This window comes from Gorilla gorilla, chromosome 17 (genome assembly GCF_029281585.2).
Source record: "Gorilla gorilla gorilla isolate KB3781 chromosome 17, NHGRI_mGorGor1-v2.1_pri, whole genome shotgun sequence".
Taxonomy (NCBI): domain Eukaryota; kingdom Metazoa; phylum Chordata; class Mammalia; order Primates; family Hominidae; genus Gorilla; species Gorilla gorilla.
The window spans coordinates 109311210-109331501 of NC_073241.2; the positions used below are offsets into that span (position 1 = coordinate 109311210).

At 46.8% G+C, this 20292-nt stretch overlaps 1 protein-coding gene across 3 annotated transcripts in view; it reads right to left on the reverse strand.

The window, feature by feature from the left end:
- TXNL4A (thioredoxin like 4A) overlaps positions 1 to 20292 on the reverse strand; it is a 60912-nt gene that overhangs the window by 13588 nt on the left and 27032 nt on the right. Inside the window, exons 1-2 of one of the 3 annotated variants that reach the window (XM_055368686.2) lie at positions 1779 to 1911; positions 157 to 305 (exon numbers count right to left, since the gene is read on the reverse strand). The exons of 1 other annotated variant lie outside the window; for it this stretch is intronic. In XM_055368686.2, coding sequence (XP_055224661.1) covers positions 157 to 192 — 36 coding nt within the window. In that variant the 5' untranslated portion in view covers positions 193 to 305; positions 1779 to 1911. Of the gene's footprint in view, positions 1 to 156; positions 306 to 1778; positions 2128 to 20292 lie in introns of those variants that run through there. One more of the 3 variants, XM_004059579.4, reaches the window with a different exon arrangement.

A 20292-nucleotide genomic window follows, 5' to 3' on the forward strand; every position in this document is an offset into this window, starting at 1 on the left:
AATACCCCAAAGTGAGCCCATTTCAATTGTCCTTAAGTGTGTGTCCACTATGTGTGTCCACTAGTGATACAGTGATTCATTCTGTAATAACAAAGAAATTGGACATAAAGGAGTTGGAAAAAAAGAGCAAATCTGGCAAAGACCCTAAACACTTACATTAACACATAAAATCTGTTTCCTAGCTAAGAGCATCCTGCTGAGCTCTGCTCGGATGTGATGAGACAAAGGCCCTCACATCTCCAGCCATCCTAGCCTCCAGCTGCCGGCAGCAGGATCTGAACACCACCTGATGTTTATGCCACCACCTGCAATGTAGAACAGTGAAAGATTCTAGAATTCATAACTCAAAGTCAATACAGCAGTGATTTACTTATTGGGAAACGGCTCTTAGTCAATTCTTCGCTGGATTTCCAGTATCTGCCCTTGTCCACTACAGCTCAAGCAATGACAAACTGATGTGTGGCACTGCCTCTCTCATCATCTCTAATCCCCGGCTGGCAGAACCCCCAGCGTGTGAGAGAACTGCTGCTCTCCCGAATTCCCTAGGTCCCTCTTCAAGTCCTCGGTGTCCAGAAGGAAGAGGCTGCGAGATGGCTGGTACTCCACCTCCGTCCCTGACCCCCATGGAAGGTGGTTCAAGGTCAAGTCGCATCAGAATTCCCTGAGGGGCTTCTTTAAAAAGCCATTGCTGGACTTCACCCCATACCCGTAGAATCAGAATCACAGATGCATTCTAGTAAGCACTCCAAGGGAGTCTTGTAATAACTAAAATATAACAACAGTTCCTAACTTCATGCCTCTCCTACTAAATAAGAAATAGCAAAAATTAATAAATGGCAGGCCAGATAGTCTTTCCTTTCCTGAATATAAAATATGTCCTTACATCTGTTACTCTTTACTCAAAGGAGTTATTTTAACCCAGGCCTACTTTTTAGCATCTGTGAAAGAAAAGATAGCTTCAATGTTACTTTTACTCTTCATTAAAAGGAATAACCTCTCAAATTACTTATGGAAAATTAATATGGCAAATATTTTATTAACACCCTAGTATTTGTGCCCTTTGCCCTATTGCTACAGCTGCAAAACCCAAACAAAAGTCATCCTAAAATTGCTATAAGAAACCACAGAAAAAGAATGAAATCTGGTTATAGTGTCCTACAACTTTTATTGTCAGCAAGTAAATGCCAAGACCACTCAGTGTACTAATATTAGAAATTCAGAAAACTAATTCTAACAAAGCATATTTCTATTTTCTCCTGATGTTTACTGCATCTTAATCACTCTAAGCTGTAAACCACATGACTTACAAAAACCGTGGTGGGATAAAGAAAACAACACCAATAGAAAAACAGGATTTCTTATGCTATTAACATGAAAGTCCTGCTTTATGCACACAACGAACAAATAAGGTACCAAAAAAAGACATCCTTTTAAATTAAGGATCCGCGCTCTCAATAAAACCTGCAAGTGTATTTTGTTCACTGAACTATAAGTTTGGGAAAAACGCCTTATCAACAGAAATAATTCATTTGAGAGGAGGGGGATCATAAACCCTTTAAAATATGAAAAACTACAAGAGCTCCCCGCAGAAAAAGGCGTGAAACGCCGGCACAGTCCCCGAGAGCGCTCGCCCGCAGCGAGGGGAGGAATCGCCTGAACGACGGAGCCGCGGCCCCTCCTCGGGGAACAGCTCGCGCCCCCAGGCGACGCCGGCAGGGCAGAGGCGCGGGGCAGATGCGGAAGCACAGCCAGCAGGGAGGGAGGGTCCGGCGCGCTACCTTCTCGGCGATGCTGTACAGGACCTCGTCCATCTTCATGCACGTAGGGTCCCAGTCGTGGCCGAAGCGGATGACGACCACGCGGTCCTCCTCCGAGAGGATGGCCTGGTCCACCTGCCAGCCGTTGTGCAGGTGCGGGAGCATGTACGACATGGCGGCCCGCGCGCTCGCCGCTGCCCAAGGCGGGGCGCCAGGGAGGGCCCAGTGAGGTGGGCTCAGCCGGCCCCTCACTCCCCGGCCCCCGCCGCCCCCGGGCCCACGGACGAAACCCGGTCCCGCCCGCACCCTCAAACTCCGCTGGGACTGCCACCCGGCGGAACGCCTGGGCGCGCACGCGCCGACGCCGTGCGTGCTGACGGCATGCGCGCGCGCTAGCGCCGTGCGTGCTGACGGCATGTGCGTATGGGCGCCGCGCGAACGTGTAGTTGGCCGGGTGGAGCGGCGGCGACCTGGCCACCGTGGGGCGCTGTTGGTTCCGTCGTAACAGCCGTCGGAGTGGGGGTTCTTCCCCAGCGTCCAGGCGGCCTGGTGGTCCTGAGAAGCCCCGGGCTCGCCGTGCCCTGCCCCCACGCACCCGCCCCGAGGCCGCCCGCCGCCGCCCGGGCTGTCCTCCAGCCACGGATGGGGACTTCCAGAAAGGCCCGGAATGCCCGGCACTGCGGCTCGTGTTCTTCCTTTCTGGTGCTTGTTTCTCTGTTACTAAGACAGTTCATATGTGTCATTTGTGAAACTTGATCATAAAAATGTGTCGTTGTTGCCATACCCAACCACAGCAGAGTCGAGCAGCGGGGTAGGGAGGAAGCACTGGGCAGGCCGTCCTTGAGGAATGTCACCATCAGGCCGGCTGCTGAGCTGCCTGTTGTAACCTGAAACCAGGTTTTTTAATTTGTCTTTTTATAAAGAAAAAAAATTTTTTTTGAGACGTGCGATGACGTGATCTTGGCCCACTGCAGCGTCCGCCTCCCGGGTTCAAGCGCTTCCCCTGCCTCCGCCTCCCCATAAGCTGGGACTACAAGGCGCCAGCCCGGCTAGGGTTTTTTTGTACTTAGTAGAGACGGGGTTTAACATGTTGGCCAGGCTGGTCTTGAACTCCTGACCTCAAGTGATCCGCCCGCCTCGGCCTCCCAAAGCGCTGAAATCACCGGAAGAAGCCATCGCGCCCGACCTGAAGCCAGTTTTATTCCATAGCTTCAGCATAACTTCCACCTCCAGGACTATCTGGCCCCCTGGCTTCGCTCACCAGTCAGAGCTCCCCAAACCCTTAGTAGTGCCAATGAACTATCTCAAAGAGAAATAAGTTAATATTTCTCTTTTTAAAATAAAACCTCTAACCTCTGTTCTGAGAGAGCACTTTGGGTTTATGCTGGAGACTCCCTGGTTTGCAAACTGATATTGATAGTAAAACTCTTGTCTACTATCTAGCTATCCTGGCGGTCCTTTAGATGACAAATTTAAAACAAATCACGCCCGGGCGCGGTGGCTCACGCCTGTAATCCCAGCACTTTGGGAGGCCGAGGCCGGCGGATCGCCTATGGTCGGGAGTTCAAGACCAGTCTGGCCAACATGGTGAAACCCCGTCTCTACTAAAAATACAAAAAATTACCCGGGCATGGTGGCGCCCGCCTATAATCCCAGCTACTAGGGAGGCTGAGGCAGGAGAATCGCTTGAATCCAGGGGGTGGAGGTTGCAGTGAGCTGAGATCGCACCACTTCACTCCAGCCTGGGTGACAGAGTGAGACTCCATCTCAAAAACAACAACAAATCACTATGCAGATGCTGTGGTGTCTCTCAGATGGGCTGTGACATGGTGAGAACTACAGTCTGAGGAGCCTGCTGGCATGGGGATTGAAATGGGTTCCATGTTTGGTTTCCTCTGGGACGCAGCACCATAAGGTGCTTTGATAATATGCACCCACAATTTAAATACTAGAATCACAAGTGCAGCTCACTGCCAGATTAAGCTTTTTACATAATACAGAATATTTCCCAATTATATACGAAATGCTTTATTGTAATGAAATAATTTCAGGTTGGTAGGATATTAGAGATCATCTAAATCTCTTTCATTTTATAATTGAGTAAAGCAGAGAGGCACAGAATATAAGCATAGTGGTTAACAGTGAGGGTTTTAGTTACATAAAGGTGTGTTCAGGTTCATCTGTGCCTTGCATAAGTTATCTCAACAAACTTCAGTTTCCTCATCCACGAGATGGGATGATAAAACAAAATCTCCTGTACTTCATTGGCACAAGGTACACACTGGAGAAATCTGAGCCCTTACTAAGGTCAGGCTATTGCCTTCTAAAAAATTCCTTACCGTCATTTTGGTAGTCACTCATTTCAGATACAAACACAGTTGCTTAACACATCACAAGCATTTTATTCACAGGAGAGTTGTTCCAAGCTAAGGCATAAGACTCAAACGTCCCCAAACAATTTATTGAAACTCATTTTTTATTGTGTTACTTATAACAAGATTTATCGCCTTAATTTTTAAGGACATTAAGTACATTCATATTATGCAACCATCACCACTATCCATCTCCAGATAAATCTTTTCTTTAATAAAAACTTGTTGAGATCTAATCCATGTACTATAAAATTCACCAATTTAAGGTGAGATGGTTTTTCAGTGTTGTGGAACCAATACCACAATCTAATTTTAGGAGAATGTTATCACCCCGAAAAGAAAACCTATACCCATTAACAGTCATTTCCCATTTCCCTCCCATTCCCTCAGCCCCTGGCAATCACTAATCTATTTTCTGCCTCTATAGATTTACCTATTCTAGACATTTCATACAGATGGAAACACAAAATATGGAGTCGTTTGTGACTGCTTTCATTTAACATAATGTTCTCAAGGTCCATATTATAGCAGACATCAACAGCTAGTTCTTTTTAATTGCTGATGAATATTTCATTAAATAAAACAAAAAATTAAAAACTATTCCATTATATGGATATACTACATTTTATCCATCAGTTGATTGACATTTGGGTTGTTTGCATTTTTTTACTATTATGTATAATGCTGCTATGAACATTCATGTACAAGCTTTTGTGTGGACTTAAGTTTTCATGTGGTAACTGTTTAACATTTTTAAGTATTGCTAAATTGTTTTCCAAATTGGCTACACCATTTTACATTCTCACCAGGAATGTGTGAGGGTTTCAGTTTTTCCACATTCTTGCCCATACTTGTTATTTATGTACCTCGTGAACCCCAAAAATCTGAGACAGGTCTCAATTAATTTAGAAAGTTTATTTTTCCAAGGTTGAGGACGCATCCGTGACACTGCCTCAGGAGGTCCTGATGATATGTGCCTGAGGTGGTCGGGGCACAGCTTAGTTTTATACATTTTAGGGAGGCATGAGACATCAATCAATATATGTAAGAAGAACATTGGTTCAGTCTGGAAAGGCGGGACAACTTGAAGCAAGGACAGGAAGACTCAAAGCAAGAAGGGGGCTTCCAGGTCACAGATATGTGAGAGATGAACAGTTGCATTCTTGTGAGTTTCCGATCAGCCTTTCCAAAGGAGACAGTCAGCTGTGCATCTGTCTCAGTGAGCAGAGGGATGACTGACTAGAATGGGAGGCAGGTTGAAGGGACCCAAGATACTTTCCTTTCACAGCCTTGTATTATGGTCATACTGGTAGGTATAAAATGATATTGTGGTTTTGATTTGCCTTTTCCTAATGGTTAGTGACTGTTCCTCAGTGGCCAGGCCTATACAAATCTGCCCCAAAGTCAGAGGAAGCTGAGACGCCAAAGAAAGGGACTGGCAAATCTAGTTCTTTAGAGAGAAACATTTAATAGGGACTTATGTACGGAAGCCACATCTGTGTCTCTGGCAGTGGTGAGACAAGGTGGTGGATTCCCAACCATCACCCCCAGACCCAGGGCCTTCCCAGACCCAGGGCTTACATACTGTGAAAGGAAAATAAATCTTGCGACCCCAAACTCATTAAGCCAAAGGGAAAAGTTAAGCTGGGAACTGGGTCAGGCAAACCTGCCTCCCCTTTTGGTTCCTAAATAAGAGGGCTGCAAGATGAAAACCTACACGCCACCCCCCTCCCGCCCCCATATTTTGCCCACAAGGAAATTCCTGGTGAGCTCCAAGATTTCTACCCTAAGGTGTTCCTCTTAACATTTCGCCATGGTAATGTAAATCGATAGCTTGTCTTTACAGATGCAGTCACCCCCCTGCCTACCAGATACAAATGCATATCTGATTGTTCCCCTGCCCTTTTGTTATGTTTTGTCTATGTTACGTTATGTAATAATGCAGATTCCTCTGCCCCATTTGTCATCTTATGTAAAAAAAAAAAAAAAAAATGCAGATTCACTGAACCAAAGGCATGAATGACTATTTTTCCCTACCCTCCTCTTATGTGAAATTTGTGTACTTCTCAATATCCCACCCTTTCCCCTTTAAATTTGGAGCCCTTGAAATAATCTTTGGAGAAAGGCGTAGACCTGTCTCCCAGGCACGAGTCCTTACCTTTGGCAGATAAGCCTCCTGGAATGATCGAGACTGGTCTCATCATTTTTTTCGACTGACATGTGGTAACCACTAAGGGAACCTGGGTGAAGGTGGCCCAGCCTGCAGCAGCTCTCCTATTGGTGCTTGGTACTGGTCTGGGCACCTTGTAGCCCAAACCGGTAGGACAATTTGCTGAAGTCTCGGACCTCTTTTTTCCAAGGATCCCTGATCTTCCAGTGTTTTTCAGCTGGGGGTCAGAGGTTTATTTGCTGTTTAAAAAAAAAAAAAAAATCTCCTTTTTTCCTGGAATTTCCACTCACTTCCATCAAGGAAGGCAGCCTGTCTGCTGCTGCATCTGTGGAGAGCACTTTTCAGCTTGGGCTCCTATCACTAGGTAAGGAACTGGTTTGGGATTTTGTCTTGCAAATTCTTTTTAAATGACTAAAGTTAGCATGAACAACCCGCTGGTGTTAATTTCTGCTTACACTTGAGTGCTCAGAAATCATATAATTTGCGTGATCACTGTTAGTTTTGCTTAGCTGTTTTGTTGTTTCCGTGTTGGGTTGTGTGTGTGTTTCAGTCCTTTCAGCTACCGGATTTGACCAACTCCAAACCCTCTAGCTTATGAGTGTGGAATTTTCTAAAGAAATAAGAGCACTTTACTCCCCTCAGCCTTTCGGGGCATTCTTAGGCAACTGAGAATCGCGTGAGGGTGTCTGGGAGGAAAGCACCTTAAGACGTGCAGCAGCTCTGAGCTGGTTTTCTCCCCAGAAAAACATATTTAAGGTCTAATCTCATCTGGTAGGTGCATATAAGGAGCTGACCCTTCCCACACCTGGAGCCCCTGACACACTTTACCAGGTAGCCGCGACAAGGGTGGACTGAACTGGTTCAAGGAATAATGGCCCTGAAGAGCCAGATCCCCAGGCAGCACACTTTGGGTCTCACACACATCCCAACTTGGTTGAATCCGAAGGGGAACCTTAAATTATGGGGAATGAGGCCTCTAAATTAGCTAAAACCCCAGCAGCTGAGGAACATAAAGTTCCGCCTTTAGAAACTCCGGCCAGGTACATGCAAAATACTTACGGCAAATCGTCATGCAAATATTTAACCAAGTGGACCACTATAACCAAAGTAGGTTCTAAGGTACAATGGCCTAAATGGGGATCTTTTGAGATGCCCAATTTAGTGTACCCGCGAACTAGAATGGAAAACGCGGGCACAAAAACTAAGAAACCGGAATGGGAGAGCTACTTTCATGGTACCTGGAGAGTAGCCAGCGGGGGCAAAGATCACCTCACCTCCCTACAGGAAGCCGACAACTTAGAACTGCCAGTCGAGAACTCTCTAATCGTTTATCTCTCATAAAGAAATCCTCCCAGGGGAAAGATCACCTCATCTCCCTACAGGAGGCCAACAAACAACTCAGAACTGCCAATCGAGAACTCTCTAATCGTTTATCTCTCGTAAAGAAATCCTCCAAATCCCTTACTTCCCCCTTAGTGCCTCCCCTACCTCCACCTCCACCCCCACTCTACCCCTAACCCTCTGGACTTCCTGGACCAGACCTCTCCCGTCCTTTTCCTTCAGGTTCCAATCTACCCTATTCTCCTCCTTGCCTGCCACTCACTGAACCGAAGGCAGTAGGGAATCTAACTTCCAAGACCCTACTTCCTGCCGACTCTCTGGTAACGCCAGTGGCAGCCTCTCATCTGGAAGACATGGAAAAGGGGGACACTATAGGGACTCCTCTCATGATCAACCCGTTTTGGGAACAACTGTTAACAGTTAGGGGAACCCCTGTGATTGTCTGTCAACCCTGGTTAACAGCTGAGTTGCGAGGCATAAAGAATTTCCTGCCTCCCATAAAGATCCAATTGGGTTTCCTCAACAGTTTGAGCTCATTATCAGAACCTATGACCTGGGTCATTCAGACCTTTATCAGCTGGTCCACATACTGGTCTCAGAAGCTAAAGCTAAGTGGCTGGAAAAGGCACAGTGGTCAGACATTGTAGCAGACCTGATCTCTAAAGGCCCAGGAAGGCCAAATCAGCCAGCCCCAAATCCTGAAGACAGATGCAGAGACGCTCGTGAACAAATGACTGTTCTGTTAAATAGCATTCCTTCAGTGTCCCGGAGGGTTGTGGAGTGGAGGAAAATCCAGCAATGCTGCCAGAGCACAAAGGAATCCGTTTTAGATTATTTCACACGTTTCGATAAAACTTTTAGACAATACTGCAGGATGTCAGCTGATTGCTATGAAAACAATAAAAATGCTACAATATTAAATGCAAATTTATTAGACTAGGTGATGATTTAGCCACCCTTAGAAAATGCCACATGATAAATTGGGCCACAGCCAGAACTAATGAACTAGTTAGCTGACCAGTTATCCTGCACTGTGATAAAAAGGAAAAACAGAAGATTGCCCAAGTTATGCATTTACAGTTAAAGCAATTACCTTTTCAAACCTCTCAGCCCCAGAAAGATTTTGAGCTCATAGGTCTGAGGACTCTTCCCTCCCAGTCTGTTACTAGTGTAAAAGACCAGGACACCGGCCGGGCGTGGCAGCTCACGCCTGTAATCCCAGAACTCTGGGAGGCTGAGGCGGGCAGATCATGAGGTCAGAGGATCGAGACCATCTTGGCTAACACGGTGAAACCCCGTCTCTACTAAAAATGCAAAAAAAATTAGCCGGGCATGGTGGTGGGCGCCTGTAGTCCCAGCTACTTGGGAGGCTGAGGCAGGAGAATGGCGTGAACCTGGGAGGCGGAGCTTGCAGTGAGCCCGCATCACGCCACTGCACTCCAGCCTGGGCGACAGAGCAGACTCTGACTCAAAAAAAAAAAAAAACAAAAAAACGGCCAGGACACCTTAAGAGGGGTTGCGTTAGGCTGAAATGAAAGAAAAGACAAGAAAATGCAGCTCAGGAAGACTAGGGTGCTCTGAGAAAGTACAGGGTTTCACTGCTCCAAATATTCTACCCTGACAAATTGGGAGAGATTGATATAATGATAAACCAAGAGCTTACAACTGCCTGAATTTGACACAGGAGTGGCTATATCTGTTATAAATCCCACCTAATTTAGAAACCCCATACCTGAGAGTAATGAAAGAATTAATATGGTGGCTGTGTCTAATAAAACCCTCTCATGTTTTAAGTCTAAACCTAAACCTTAACATTTCTTTGGGTTCAGATGCCCCGCCATGGGCTCTAAGTGTGACATGTTCCGTTGGTCCCATGTGTTTCTAATGTGCCCTGCAGCCCCGTCAATCTTTTGGGCTGTGATCTCGTCAACATCCATAATGCTCATATCTCTTTTTCATCGAAAGGTGAACTTCTTCTAGAATTGGAGCCAGGGACCAACAATATCAACTTAGAAAACATCCTGACAGCCGGATGCAGTCACTCATGCCTGTAATCCCAGCACTTTGGGAGGCCGAGACAGGTGGCTCACTTGAAGTTAGGAGTTAGAGATCAGCCAGGCCAACATGGTGAAACCTCGTCTCTAGTAAAAATACAAAAATTAGCCAGGCGTGGTAGCGCATGCCTGTAATCCCAGCTACTTGGGAGGCTGAGGCAGGAAAATCACTTGAACCCAGGAGGCGGAGGCTGCAGTGAGCCAAGACTGTGCCACTGCACTCCAGCCTGGGCGACAGAGGGAGACTCCACCTCACAAAGAAAAAACAAGACCTGACATTGCACCACAATTTAGTACTAGTAATGTTAAGACACCATTTTGTGACTGGGGAAGGGAAATGAGACAGAGAAGGAAATACTAGAAGAGAAGAGAGAACATTGGAATAAAGAGCAGAAAACAGTAAAACTCCTTTTAGCTTCCCCAGTCTTCCTGTTAACTCCAGAAGTGGAGCATTTGCTTAAGGATGCCCCTTCCCACTTATAGTCTCAGTCAAATACAGATATAGGGAAAATATTCTCAGCCACTCCCATAAAGGTAGAGATAAACCTGAAGAACCCCCTACCCAACCTCAAACAGTATCCTCTCCGACAGGAAGCTACAGATGGAATCGCCCCTGTCATCCAAGATTAACTGAAAAGGGGGCTCAACTATTCCCTGCACAAGCCCCTGCAACAGCCCCATATTCCCTGTAAAACAAAAACAAAAACAAAAAAACAAGCAGGAGGGGATGGAGATTTGTACAGGACTTGAGGGCAATAAATAATATCGCAATACCCAGACACCAAATAATCCCCAACCCACATATCCTTCTATCAACTTTACCCAGTACCAGCCAGTATTTCTCAGTTGCAGATCTCTGCAGTGCCTTCTTTAGTATTCCTGTAGATCCAGACAGCCGGTATTTGTTTACCTTTACTTGGAAAGAAGGGCAATATATGTGGACGGTAATGCCTCAAGGGTATACACAAAGTCCCACTTACTTTTCCCAAATATTAAAAGCTGATTTAGAGGATTTAATTTTTCCCCAGGGCTCAACACTCATTCAGTATGTAGGTGACCTTCTCCTTTGTTCAGACGCACTATCTTCCTCCCAGGAACATGGTCTATATTTACTCAAACAGCCACCAAAGGACACAAAGTGTCCAAAGACAAACTTCAGCTATGCTTGCTGCAAGTTAAGCATTTGGAGGCATATTATCTCAGTCAAAGGACTGAGTATTAACCCTGACAGAGTGAGAGGAATTTTAGCTTTCCCAGTGCCTGTGACTAATAAGCAATTTAGAGGATTTTGGGTCCTGGCTGGCTATTGTAGAAACTGGATACCAGTGGATAGGCGCGGTGGCTCAGGCCTGTAATCCCAGCACTTTGGGAGGCTGAGGCGGGCGGATCACGAGGTCAGGAGATCGAGACCATTCTGGCAACACGGTGAAACCCCCTCTGTACTAAAAATACAAAAAAATTAGCTGGGCGTGGTGGCAGCACCTGTAGTCCCAGCTACTCTGGAGGCTGAGGCAGGAGAATGGTGTGGACCTGGGAGGCAGAGCTTGCAGTGAGCCCAGATTGCACCACTGCACTCCAGCCTGAACGACAGAGCGAGACTCCGTCTCAAAAAAAAAAAGAAAGAAACTGGATACCAAATTTCTTCCTTATGGCTAAACCTCTCTATGCATACCTAAAAAATGAACAACCTGATCCTGTCTTGTGGACTCTTGAGGGACAATCAGCTGTAAAACAAATAAAGGAAATTCTAACTAATGCCCCAGCCTTAGGGCACCCAAACTACAAACTGCCTTTCTCCCTTTCCATACACAAAACTGGAGGTACTGCATCCAGGGTACTGATCCAGAAACATGGTGATCATCTTCAGAAGCCTATAGGCTATTTTAGCCAACACCTGGACCTGGTGGCTTGAGGGCTGCCTCCTTGTGTGAGAGCAGTAGCAACCATGGCCCTTCTGTACAAGTCTGTTGAAGAAATAAGTATGGGTTCCCCCCTTACCATTTCTGTGCCACATTCTCCTGAGACCCTTCTAAACTCTCATCATACTCAACGTGTGTCTGTCAACCGGTCAGCCTCTTATCAAATTTTGCTTGTACCATCTTCCAATATTACTACTTCCAGTATAATAATCTTAATCTGGCTACTCTCTTGCCAGGCCCTTCTGACAAGACCCCTCATGACTGTGTTCTGATGACTGACTGACTTCTCACCCCAGGACAGACCTACAAGAGATGCCACTGGATCATGCTAAAATAGAATGGTATACAGATGGGTCTTATTTAAGAGGAGAGGATGGAAATTTTGGAGCAGGATATGCTGTGGTTTCCTTACTAGAGGTAATTAAACCCGGTCCTCTTCCCGAAGCCAGATCATCTCAAGTGGCTGAGTTGACTGCCCTGACCCGAGCTTGTCAATTGGCAAAATACAAGGCTGCAAACATTTGCACTGACAGCTGCTATGCTTTTGGGGTTTGCATGACTTTGGGATGCTATGGAAAGACGGAGGATATTTAGCCTCCTCAGGGCAACCCATAAAAAATGTACAACAAGTATCAGAGCTGTTAGAAGCTATTCTAGGCTGGGTGCAGTGACTCACGCCTGTAATCCCAGCACTTTGGGAGGCCGAGGCGGGCAGATCACATGAGGTCAGGAGTTCAAGACCAGCCTGGCCGACATAGTGAAACCCTGTCTCTACTAAAAATACAAAAATTATCCAGGCATGGTGGCGGGTGCCTGTAATCCCAGCTACTTGGGAGGTTGAGGCAGGAGAATTGCTTGAACCCGGGAGGTGGAGGTTACAGTGAGCCGAGACTGCACCACTGCACTCCAGCCTGAGTGACAAGAGTGAGACTCCATCTCAAAAAAAAAAAAAAAACAAACAAAAAAAGCTATTCTAAAACCAAAATAGTTGGCAACCATAAAAATCCCAGGTCACTGTAAATTAAACACCACAGAAGTAGTTCAGGGTAACCAATTGGCTGATGCCACAGCTAAAAGAGCAGCATTTGAGCCAGCCCCAATCCAGAAAATGACCATAAAACTCAAAACACTTAAAAACATATGATATAGTTTGGCTGTGTCCCCACCCAAATCTTACCTTAAATTGTAGCTCCCACAATTCTCACATGTTGTGGGAGGGACCCAGTGGGAGATAACTGAATCATGGGGGCAGTTTCCCTCGTGCTGTTCTCATGGTAGTAAGTCTCATGAGATCTGATGACTTTATAAGGGGAAACCCCTTTTGCTTGGCTCCCATTCTCTCTTGCTTGCTGCCATGTAAGATATGCCTTTCCCCTTCCACCATTATTGTGAGGCCTCCCCAGCCATGTGAAACTGTGAGTCCATTAAACCTCTTTTTCTTGATAAATTACCCAGTCTTGGGTGTGTCTTCATCAGTAGTGTGAAAACGGAGTAATACAGTAAATTGGTACCAGCAGAGTGTGGTGTTGTTGTAAAGATACCCAAAAATGTGGAAGTAACTTTGGAACTGGGTAACAGGTAGAGGTCGGAACAGTTTGGAGGGCTCAGAAGAAGACAGGAACATGTGGGAAAGTTTGGAACTCCCTAGAGACTTCTTGAATGGATTTGACCAAAATGCTGATAATGATACGGACAATGAAATCCAGGCTGAGGTGGTCTCAGATGGAGAGAGGGAACTTGTTGGGAACTAGAATAAAGGTGACTCTTGCTATGTTTTAGGAAAGAGAATGGTGGCATTTTGCCCCTGCCCTAGACATCTGTGAAACTTTGAACTTGAGGGAGATGATTTAGGTATCTGGCAGGAAATTTCTAAGCAAAGAAAAGCATTCAAGAGGTGGCTTGGGTGCTGTTAATAAGATTAAGTTTTTGAAGGGAAACAGCATAAAAGTTTAGAAAATGTGCAGTCTGACGATGAGATAGAAAAGGAAAACCCATTTTCTGTGGAGAAATTCAAGACAGTTGCAGAAATTTGCATAAGTAATGAGGAGCCAAATTTTTTGTTTGTTTTGTTTTTTTGAGATGGGAGTCTCTCTCTGTCACCCAGGCTGGAGTGCAGTGGCATGATCTCAGCTCACCACACCCTCCCTTCCTGGGTTCAAGCAATTCTCCTGCCTCAGCCTCCTGAGTGGCTGGGATTACAGGTGCCTGACTCCACTCCCAGCTAATTTTTGTATTTTTAGTAGAGACGGGGTTTCACCATGTTGGCCAGGCTGGTCTTGAACTCCTGATCTCAAGTGATCTGCCTGCCTTGGCCTCCCAAAGTGCTGGAATTACAGGCGTGAGCAAGGAGCCAAATGTTAGTCACCAAGACAATGAGAAAATGTCTCCAGGGCATGTCAGAGACATTCGTGGCAGCCCCTCCCATCACAGGCCTGGAGGCCTAGTAGGAAAAAATGTTTTTTGGTGCCTGGCACAGGGCCCCCGTGCTGTGTGCAGTCTAGTAGGGACTTGGTGCCTTGTGTCCCAGCCACTCTAGCCATGGCTAAAAGGGGCCAAGGTATAGCTTGGGTTGTGGCTTCAAAGAATGGAAGCTCTAAGCCTTGGCAGCTTCCACGTGATGTGGAGCCTGTGGGTGCACAGAAGTCAAGAATTGAGGTTTGGGAACCTCTGCCTAGATTTCAGAGGATATATGGAAATGCCTGGATGTCCAGGCAGGAGTTTGCTGCAGGGCTGGGGCCCTCATGGAGAACCTCTGCTAGGGCAGTGCAGAAGAAAAATGTGAGGTTGAAGCCCCCACACAGAGTCCTCACTAGGGCACTGCCTAGTGGAGTTGTGAGAAGAGGGCCACTGTCCTCCAAACCCCACACTGGTAGATCCATCAACAGCTTGCTCTGTGGCCCTGGAAGAGCCACAGACACTCAACTCCAGCCCATGAAAGCGGCCAAGAGTGGGGTATACCCTGCAAAGCCACAGGGCAGAGCTACCCAAGGCCATGGAAGCCCACCTTTTGCATCAGTGTGACCTGGATGTGAGACATGGTGTCAAAGGAGGTCATTTTGGAACTTTAAAGTTTAATGACTGCCCCACTGGATTTCGGACTTGCATGGGCCTTTAGTCCCTTCGTTTTGGCTAATTTCTCTAATTTTGAATGGCTGTATTTACCCAATGACTATACCCCCATTGTATCTAGGAAGTAACTAACTTACTTTTGATTTTACAGGCTCATAGGCAGAAGGGACTTGCTGTGTCCCAGATGAGAGTTTGGACTGTGAACTTTTGAGTTAATGCTAAAAGGACTTTGGGGGACTGTTGGGAAGGCATTATTGCTTTTGAAATATGAGGACATGAGATTTGGGAGGGGCCAGGGATGGAATGGTATTGTGTGGCTGTGTCCCCACCCAAATCTCATCTTGAATTATGGCTTTCATAATTTCCATGTGTTTTGGGAGGGATCTGGAGGGAGATAATTGAATCAGGGGGGCAGTTTTTCCCCATACTTTTCTCCTGGTAGTGAACAAATCTCACAAGATCTGATGGTTTTATAACAGGAAACCCTTTCATGTGGCTCTCATTCTCTCTTGCCTGCTACCATGTGACTGAAGAAGCCTCACAAAACATGCAAACAGTACAGATTTCAACAATCCTGAACCAGCAAACAGATGGTCAAGGAATCTGCAAGCCCTGTGGCACATCTTAATCCGTTAGGTCCTCGTGTCTAGGTGCATGCTGATGAGACTATGTTCCACCAAATCCAGGCTGCCCTCCTAGGGTGATGGGAAAGCAGAGGGGTTAAGTATGGCACAATCCACAGTTCAGTTCACCAAGTAAGGATGTGAGTAAAATGCTAAAAACAAAAAAGCCACTGAAGAGTTGCTTATAGAGTCCAAACTCATGTAGAAAAGGCCGTGTCCCTCAAGGCTTTCATTGTCACCAACAAATCTGGTATTGAGATTGCCAAGAATGATTACTCAGCCATTAATTTTGCAGAGTAAGAAGAACCAATTTTTAAAATGAGGCTGGGTGTATGGCAGCTCTGAGCATGCCCATATTTAGTATGAAAATGGATGGCACCCCCATTCTAGGAAATCTCCGCCTTTTCCCTAGAAAACCACATGATTATTCCACCCCCTAATTAGAAGAGCACATAAAGTTAGAAACCCAAACTCCTTTGTGCATGACCTCTGTCCTAAGTGTGAGCTTTCGCTTTGCAATCAAAGCTCCTGGCTTTTCACTTCATGGACTCGGCCCTGAATTCTTTCTCACTGTGGTGCCAAAAACCTGGACACCAGCTGTGGCTGGCATCTCACAGGCATCAGTAGACCCTCTTGAACCCTCCAACAACAGGCGAGGGACAGGAAGATGGCAGGGAGGGAGGCCAGGATGTCCTCAGGTGAGTCCAAGTAGGAAGGCCCACTGCTGGGAAGGGGGCCTGTTGTCCAGTTGGTCACCCTTGAGCTGTCCTGGGAGATGGGCGTGTCTGTCCAGCTTCAGCCTGGCCAGGCTCACGCACTGAGTGTGGCTTTCTCTGCTGTCTTGGCCCCTGGGTGATCATCATCATATTTCATCCTCTGTGGATGACATTTCCTCAAGTCCAGCACTGGGTGGCTGGGATAGGCCTAGGATGTCCATCCAGCTGGCTATATCCTCAAGAGCTCATGGGCCCAGCAATGGCCTGAGGGGTACTTCAAGGTGTGTCCAGCACAGGTCCTGTGCAGTGTGACACCCCACCAGGTGACTTCAGGGTGTGTGCCTGCTGCCTGGACCCAGAGGGCAAGCATGTGAAATCACAGCTCTCTCTTTGGGAACAAAAGGAGAAGCAGTTTTTGCACGACTTAGTTCCCAAGCTTAGTTTTCCTTTGGAATTGTGAGTTTGGGGTCTTGAAATTCTATTTTCCTTCCACAGCTTCTTTCTCTTTCCTTTTCCTTGTCTCTTCAGTTATAATTTTTTTTGTTGTTGTTAATATTAACTGTCAGGAATTTCTGTTTCCAGAACCTGGCTGATTACATGGTCAGTGATTTCTAGGGCAGCAGGAGAAATATTTTAAAAGCTACTTTTAAGAAGCATTATTTTATTGGAGATGATGTATTCGTTCATTCTCATGCTGCTATGAAGAAACACCTGAGAATAGGTAATTCATAAAGGAAAGGGGTTTAAGTGACTCACGGTTCCACATTGCTGGGGAGGCCTCAGGAAATTTACAATCAATGCAGAAGGCAGGTACCCTCTCCACAGGGCTGCAGGATGCAATGAATGGAAGCAGGGCAAATGCCAGACGCTTAACAAAACCATCAGATCCCGTGAGACTCACTCACTATCACAACAGCACGGGGAAAACCACCCCCACGATCCGGTCACCTCCGCTTGGTCCTGCTCTTGACACATGGGGATTACAATTCAAGATGAGATTTTGGGTGGGGACACAGCCAGACCATGTCAGATAGGTCACTGGTCTCAAAGTCCTGACTTCAAGAAATCATTCCTTCTCATCCTCCCATATTTCTGGGATCACAGGCATGAGCCACCACAAGCTACTTAAAAAAAAAAAAAGCCTGGCAGTGTAGGCAGGAAAGTTAAGGGATTCACTGGGGCAGGGTTGGCAGGTAAGTAGAGGGATTCCCTGAGGCTTATGTTTCCTCCAGGGCTGTTGCTTGCCAGGCGTTTGATGTGCCTGCCCTGAGGGCAGCCTGAGGCCTGACACCACTACCCAAAGCCTGGACTCTGGGACCGTGGCTCTCAGTGCATGAATTCAGGGAAACCCTCCCTTCAGAGAAAGGTGGGTAGAGGTGGGTGCCTCTCCCACGTTACCTGTGGGTAGGAAGGGGGCTGCATCTCTCAAGCCAGAAACCTGAAGCAGGCACCGAGTGCTCCCTGTCTGAGCCTGGGTGGAAGGGCAGAGATATGTTCCTGAGAATTCCCAGCGATCTGGGGGGGATTCGCACTTCCTTGCAGCAGGAGCTCTGGGTTACTTTGCTGGTTGAAGAGGAAAGTAAGTGCCAGGCCCTCAGCTTCGTGAAAGGGGTGGGTGGGCAGGTCAAGGTGGGCTGTGGAACTCCTCTGTGTACACACTGAATTTAGAACTTTAGCTTTGACCCATGCAGAAGTGAATGTGCACGCTCTGAGAACTCGTGAGAAAATCACCAGAGAAAACGAGCCTTGAGCAGAGTCCCAAGAAACCACAAACAAAACATCGAGTGCGCAGTGGCTGCCGGTCCTGAGACGATCAGACCCAGAATAGGAATGCATCTGTGTTTAAAGGAGTGCAAAGCAGTGAGGAGGAGAAAGCATCAGAACTATTGAAGAGTCCAGAACAGAAGCCAGGGAAATTCCCAGAAATGAAAATCAGGATAACTAACATTAGAAACAGGATGAATTGGCTAAAAAGGTTAGACATAGCTAAAGAGCTGCAGTGATAAGAGGGCTGGACTGAATGAGCCCACTTATGTGAAGTTCAAACACAGGCAAAGCCAAACGTGACCTAGAGACACAGACGTGCAGTAGAACCGTGAGGAAGGGCAAGGGATGGTTAACACGAGAGTCTCGTGAGATTGTGATGATCTCCTGGGGAAACAGCATGCAGAGGGAAGGCCCTGGTGACACCTGAGGCCAATGGGGCATTCTGGACTCGAAGGGTGTTGAGCAGCGGCCCTGGCCTCCACCCACCAGATGCCAGTGGTGGCCCCTCCCTGTGATGACAACCCAGGCTGTCTGCAGACTTGGCAAGTTCCCCTGGGGGAAGAAAAATTGCCCCCAGGTGACAGCCATTGAATTAGAGGTTAAGAGTGTTTCAATTGCTTATGCTGTCTTTCTTAGGGTGGGCAGTGCCTATGTAGGTATTCATTCTGTATTATTTAAAATGTCTACATGTGCACCCTTTATTTTAGGATATGTTTTTCAGGAATAAAATAATAATATACATTCTCTGGCCTAGTAACAGAGAATCCTACTGGATAAATGAATATGGAAAATAGTTTTCCTGGGAGCTTATAGCAGGGCTTCTCAGTGTTATTTGCTATTTAACTCCGTATTGAAAAATGTTGGCCGGGCACAGCGGCTCACATCTGTAATCCCAACACTTTGGGAGGCTGAGGCGGGCAGATCACTTGAGGTCAGAAGTTCAAGACCAGCCTGGCCAACATGGCAAAACCCTGTCTCTACTAAAAGTACAAGAATTAGCCAGCATGATGGTGCGTGCCTGTAATCCCAGCTACTTGGGAGGCTGAGGCAGGAGAATTGCTTGAACCGGGAGGCAGAGGTTGCAGTTAGCCGAGATCGCACCACTGCACTCCAGCCTGGGTGACAGAGCAAGACTCTGTTTCAAAAAAGAAAAAAGAAAAAGAATAAGAAAAAATATCTAGGAAGAAGAACTTTCCAAAAACAGCTTTATCTAGTGTGGGGACACAATTGTGTAGTCCCAAGTACTCAGGAGGCTGAGGCAGGAGGACCACTTGACCTTGGGGGTTTGAGGCCAGCCTGGGCAACATAGACCTTGTCTCTAAAAAATAAACAAGGCCAGGCGCGGTGGCTCACGCCTGTAATCCCAGCACTTTGGGAGGCTGAGGCGGGCAGATCACGAGGTCAGGAGTTCGAGACCAGCCTGGCCAATATGGTGAAACCTTGTCTCTACTAAAAATACGAAAATTAGCCGGGTGTGGTGGCATGCACCTGTAGTCCCAGCTACTTGGGAGGCTGAGGCAGGAGAATCGCTTGAACCCAGGAGGCAGAGGTTGCAGTGAGCCAAGATCATGCCATTGCACTCCAGCCTGGGTGACCGAGTGAGACTCTGTCTCAAAAAAAAAGGAAAGTTTATTAGGAAGAATGCTGCAACAGAGTGCAGTGGGGCGCCTCAGAGAGAGGATTGAGCGCCCAGTGGTGGATTTTCCATAGGAGCATTTATGGACCTTAAGGCTGGAGCTTAGGGTTGTAAACTGAGTTTCAGCATGGCATTCCAGAGATGTTTAGAAATTTTATTTACTTATAAAAGTTGAAAGAGGCCTGGAATTGAAGCGGTGTCATTTGTCTGGGGTAATACCTGAGGTTTGTTGCCTCACGTCAAGGAAATTGAGGACGTAGACACACAATGAGTGAGTTTTAGAGTGGGAGTTTAATAGGCAAAAGAGAAAAGTTCCCTTGTGCAGAGTGAAGGGGGTTCTGAGAGGCTTTCCCCCTTCGCAACCAGATGGTTTTATAGATGACCTTGAGAAGGTGGTGTCTGATTTACATAGGGCACAGAGGATTGGTTGGACCAGGTGTGCGCCATTTACATAGCACTGGAAGAAGCGGCCAACTCATCCTTTTATTATGCAAATCTTTTTATGCAAATGGAGTCTCTACCCGCCAGGCACCACGTTGCCTGCTTTTTTACTGCACATGTGATGACAAAGAAAATGGAAGGGGAACCTCCATGTCGAACATACTTGGCTTCCAGGTATCCCTTTTCTATTGGCACAGCTGCTGGCATTCACCTATGCAGGCTTCCAGCTGGCTTATCTGTGTCTGCAGCTCAATTTTACAAGCTGCTCTTTGTTAGAAAAGAAATAATTTGGGGGCTGCTTTTTGTTAAAAGGAAAGCCTTACTGAGGACTCTCTTACCCTTGTAGCAGGACGAGCCGCAGACAAAACCTCTCAGACACCGAGTTGTAGAAGAAAGGGCTTTATTCAGCTGGAAGCATCGGCAAGCT